General features: G+C 40.0%; 1 protein-coding gene across 2 annotated transcripts in view; it reads left to right on the top strand.

The window, feature by feature from the left end:
• The window catches only part of Rngtt (RNA guanylyltransferase and 5'-phosphatase), a 331478-nt gene that overhangs the window by 20079 nt on the left and 306662 nt on the right, over positions 1 to 4737 (top strand). For both annotated transcript variants that reach the window (XM_004628220.3, XM_023711882.1), the window contains exons 3-4: positions 3579 to 3682; positions 3769 to 3857. In XM_004628220.3, coding sequence (XP_004628277.1) covers positions 3579 to 3682; positions 3769 to 3857 — 193 coding nt within the window. The remainder of the gene's footprint in view (positions 1 to 3578; positions 3683 to 3768; positions 3858 to 4737) is intronic.

Below are 4737 nucleotides of genomic sequence, written 5' to 3' on the forward strand. Positions count from 1 at the left end.
TTTTTTTTTTTTTTTTTGCAGAACCGGGGATAGAACTCAGGCCTTTGCGCTTGCCAGGGAAGCGCTTATTCCACTGAGCCATCTCCCCGGCTCCGAGTGGACAACATATTGGTGCCATGTAAAATCAGTCAGTAAAACTCACAGTGGGAGGTGGAAGTGCATATTTTAGAAGGATGCTTTTTTGTGATGTGTGAAATTTAAATGTTTTTGTCATTTTTCCCCCATAACAGTGGTGTCTAGTCATTATGTATACCATTCTTGAGGCAAGTCCAACAGGCTCTCATTAAATAATTAGAAGGAGGGAGGGAGGGGGAGGCAAGAAGGAGGGAGGCAGAGAGATACCATGGTTTAAGAAGTGCAGATTGTTGCTCTTGCTGTTGTGTCCAGAGTATGGATGTCCTGTGTGTGTCGGAATGTGGTAACTGTTCCTTTGTTTGGGCTCAGTGCAAGCATGAATTTTTTACTTAGATTGTCTTACCAAGATGTATGTGATTCTAGTTTTTCAAGATATTTTATACTACATGGCCCCTTGGATACAAGCCAGTGACTTCAATGTTTAACAGAAATATGATGATTTTTGTTTCTACCTGGGAAGAAAAGCTAAAAAAACTGGATGTGATTGGTTTATTGAGAGAGGATATTAAGTCTCCAGATAAGATACAAAAATATGGCTGTGTATTGTTTTTTTCTTCCTTCTTCTCTGTGGTATTGAGGACTGAACTCAGAACCTTTGGACTAACCTATATCCCCAGCTCTATTTTTATTTTTTACTTGGAGACAGAATTTTGCAAAGTCACTACATTGCCCTGGCTGGTTTTGGACATGTGTTCCTTGTCTTTGCCTCCCAGCACCACCATTTCAGGTCTGCACCACCATGCCTGGCTTGTCTGCTGTTATTGAGTGGTTATGTGTAGTAGTTCAGGCTGCCTTGAATTTACTGTGTAGTACAAGTTGGCTTCAAATTTGACATTTGATGGAAATCAGCCCATGAGTGCTAGGATTATAGGTGTTTGCCCCCACACTTGGCTTTGTGCATACTTTTGCCCTCTCCAATTATTTTTAACTTATAATTGCTTAAGATGTGATTCTATTGTATTTTTATTTTGAAATTTAAAAAAATATACAATATATCCACTTGTTTCAGAATTCTAGTTTAAAAAGCTGAGGTGGCGAAGTCTCCCTCTTTTCGTCCTCCATAGGACCAGTCTCAATGAAGGCACGTTAGCTTTTCTTCCGTCCATTGCTCATGCCTCACTGACTTGCTTTTACTCTGTGTGGTCTCCTGTCCCTTAGCTCTATGCAGACAAGAGCTGGGTCTGTCACTTTACCAAGAGCTGTTGGAGCTGGGCATGGTGTTGTATACCTGTAAACCCTGCTATTCAGGAAACCCAGGCAGGAAGATCACAAATTTGAAGATCATTTGTGCAACTTAATGAGACCCTGTCTCAAAAAACAAATTAGAGCTGGGGAGATAGCATGGCGGTGTAGGTGCCTGCCTGGCAGGCACAAGGACCTGGGTTTGATCCCGGTACCATATGCTGTGTGGGCCCCAGAATCCTAGGTGTGCTATGTATCAAAATTGAGGGTGGTGGTGCGTGCCTGTAATCCCAGCACTGGGGAGGCTGAGATAAGAGGATCACTACGAGTTCGAGCTGCATAGTGAGGCCCTGTATCAAACAAGTAAATAAATGAACAAATGAATGAATGATTAAAAAATAGATTATACTCTTATAGGATATGTTATTTCTCTTGGCATTTTTAAAGTTCTGCTACCTCTGGCTATGTTCCTCTTTTCTTCTTTCCCACAAAGCTTCTGTAGCGCATAGTTCCTTTTAGTAGGACGTAGGTATTTCTAATGTGTATGTAGATCTTATATGCTTTTCACCAAAAATGAAGTTGGGTTTTTCTTTTCCTCTTTTTTTTTTTTTTTTTTAAATAATCATTACAGTGTGCTCTGTGATACCCAGAAAGAGAAGGAGATTGCTTTCTTTCTTTTTTTTTTTTTAAATGTATTTCTTTGGTCCCACTATGCAGCTCAGACTTGTAGTGATCTTCCTGTTTCAGCCTCCCCAGCACTGGGATTACAGACATGTGCCACCATGTCTGGTCTTGGTGGTGGGCTCGGCATGCTTTGGGGCAGCAGGGCTGGCATGGCATGCAGTACTGGGGATTGAACCCAGGTCCTTGCACTTGCTTAGGCAGGTGCTTAGACAGCTGAGCTATCTCTGTGGCCCAAAAGATTGCTTTTTATACACTCTACAAATCTCTTTTTATTTTAACTTTGCTTCTTTTAGAAGTGTATTAGTTTTAGACTTCAGTGCATTTTCAGAAAATAAGTAGAAGGAATCTCTGGTTCCGCCAAAAAAAAAAAAAAAAAAAAAAAAAAGTAAAAGGACTCTTAATCAATAGAAAGAGAGCCTGCTTAGGTAGACTCAGGGTCCAGAGGTTCGTTCCATGGCCTACTGTGCTGGCCCCGCCCCCTGGGGTGCACTGAGACATCAATTGAGACTGGGTGTGGTGGCGCATGGGATGCTGAAATCCCAGTGCTTGGGAGGCTGAAAAACAGGAGGATCACTACGAGTCCGATCTGTGTAATGAGACCCTGTAGACCCTGTACTAAATACATTAAAAAAAAAAAAAAAAAAAAAGAAAGAAAGGGAAGCGGGGCTGGTGAGATGGCTCAGTGGTCTAAAGCACCTACTTAGAACAAGCATAGCAAAGCACAGGGACCACGGTTCAATCCCCAGCACCACATGCCGCCAGCCCCGCCCCCTGGTGGGCTGAGCTGGCCACACACACACACACACACACACACACACACAAATAAAATAAAAAATAATTTAAAAAAAAAAAAGAAAGGGAAGCATACACATAGCCATTTGTGTTTTGAGTATAATGTCTCCTATTTACAGTATGTGATATAGTGTGGTATAGTCAGTAAGTATGAGCAGAGTGATGGTGGCTTTTTGGGATACTGGGGTGCTATGTTCCTGCACTAGAACTGTGTGCATTTCATACTCATATTATGTCTGCTCTTGTCTAACAAATGTAGGTGCAGAGGGTCTGGGGAGATGGCTCAGTGGAATAAGCGTTTCCCTGGCAAGCACAAGGGCATGAGTTCAATCCCCAGTTCCACCAAAAAAAAAAAAAAAAAATGTAGGTGCAGAAAAAATAGGTGCAGAGATAGATGCAGATAACAGTATGGTGTATTTTAGTTTTTTTTTTGCAGAACCAGGGATTGAACTCAGGTCCTTGTGTTTGCCAGGCAAGCACTTATTCTACTGAGCCATCTCCCCGGCCCTGTTTTAGTTTTTGAGTAGACTCATTGAGGGTGGAGTCTGTTTCGCTCATTTTCTGTTCCTTTGTGTAGGCATTATTTTATTGAGTACCTGGTGAGTTCTGTTACCTCCAAGAAAGCTTGACTAGTACTATGTCTGCTGTGGGTTGTTCAGTGGCAGAGTGAACATGATACTTTTGTCCATGAGAATGAATAAACCTCAGTATTGCCATTTAGTTAACTTGATTTGGAATATATTCAGTTACTAGTTACAAAAACTTGCTTTTGTTCTTTTTTTAAGGTTAAAATGAGCTTGTTGGTAGACTTGACAAATACTTCAAGGTTCTATGACAGAAATGACATAGAAAAAGAAGGAATCAAATACATAAAACTTCAGTGTAAAGGGTAAGTTCTTTGTTAAGCCTCTTTTAATTGAAATCTTTCATTGAACTTTGTTATCTTTGTATTAATTTTTTTTCCTATATTACTAGACATGGTGAATGCCCCACAACTGAGAATACTGAGACATTCATTCGTCTCTGTGAGCGGTTTAATGAAAGAAACCCACCTGAACTTATAGGTATGATTGGCTTAAACACTGTTGAACATTTTGTCATTTAGATTTCTGTTCTTTTTTGCAAGTGCGCTCATAGGGTATTTGTTGTTTGTCTTTTAAGTAACCACCTTGTAAGAGTTTTGTAAGTTATATAGTAAATTATTTTCATATTTTTTATGTTTTTCAAACTGAAGCCCAAATCATTTCTCTTTTTTTTAACATTTATTTAGTGTGTGTGTGTGTGTGTGTGTGTGTGTGTGTGGCCAGCTCAGCCCACCAGGGGGCGCGGCTGGCTGGCATGTGGTGCTGGGGGATTGAACTGCCGTCCCTGTGCTTTGCCAAGCTTATTCCAAGTAGGTGCTTTAGACCACTGAGCCATCTCTCCAGCCACCCACAAATCATTTCTCTTTACGTATACTGTTAGGAAAACTATCTTCTAAACATTTATTTGTTTATTTATTTATTTTTGAATAACAACTTTTTTTTTTTTTGGTACTGGGCATCAAACTGAGGACCTTGCACTTGCCAGGCAGGCACTTAAGCCACTGAGCTATCTTTCCTGCTCTTTTTTTTTTTTTTTTGCAACAAGGTTTCACTAAGTAGTCCATGCTGGCTTTGAACTGGAGATCCTCCTGCCTTAGCCCTCTTAGTGCTGGGATTACAGGACTATGCCACAGTGCCCAGCTTCAATCTTAATTTTTTTTTTTTGTTATTAGTTTTATGTTTTATACATTATGTATTCCTCTGAAACTTTCTTGTTTCAATATATTTCTGAGAGTGATCAATTTTTTTTTAATTTATTTGAAAATTTTATTGATAAACAGCAATGAGACAGTTTCATATCAAATCGGAAGTGCAGTTTCAACAAATAACACACTGCATATATTCTTCTTAGTGGTTAATT

The sequence above is a fragment of the Octodon degus genome, unplaced genomic scaffold (assembly GCF_000260255.1).
Source record: "Octodon degus isolate 3935 unplaced genomic scaffold, OctDeg1.0 scaffold00022, whole genome shotgun sequence".
NCBI classification, from domain to species: domain Eukaryota; kingdom Metazoa; phylum Chordata; class Mammalia; order Rodentia; family Octodontidae; genus Octodon; species Octodon degus.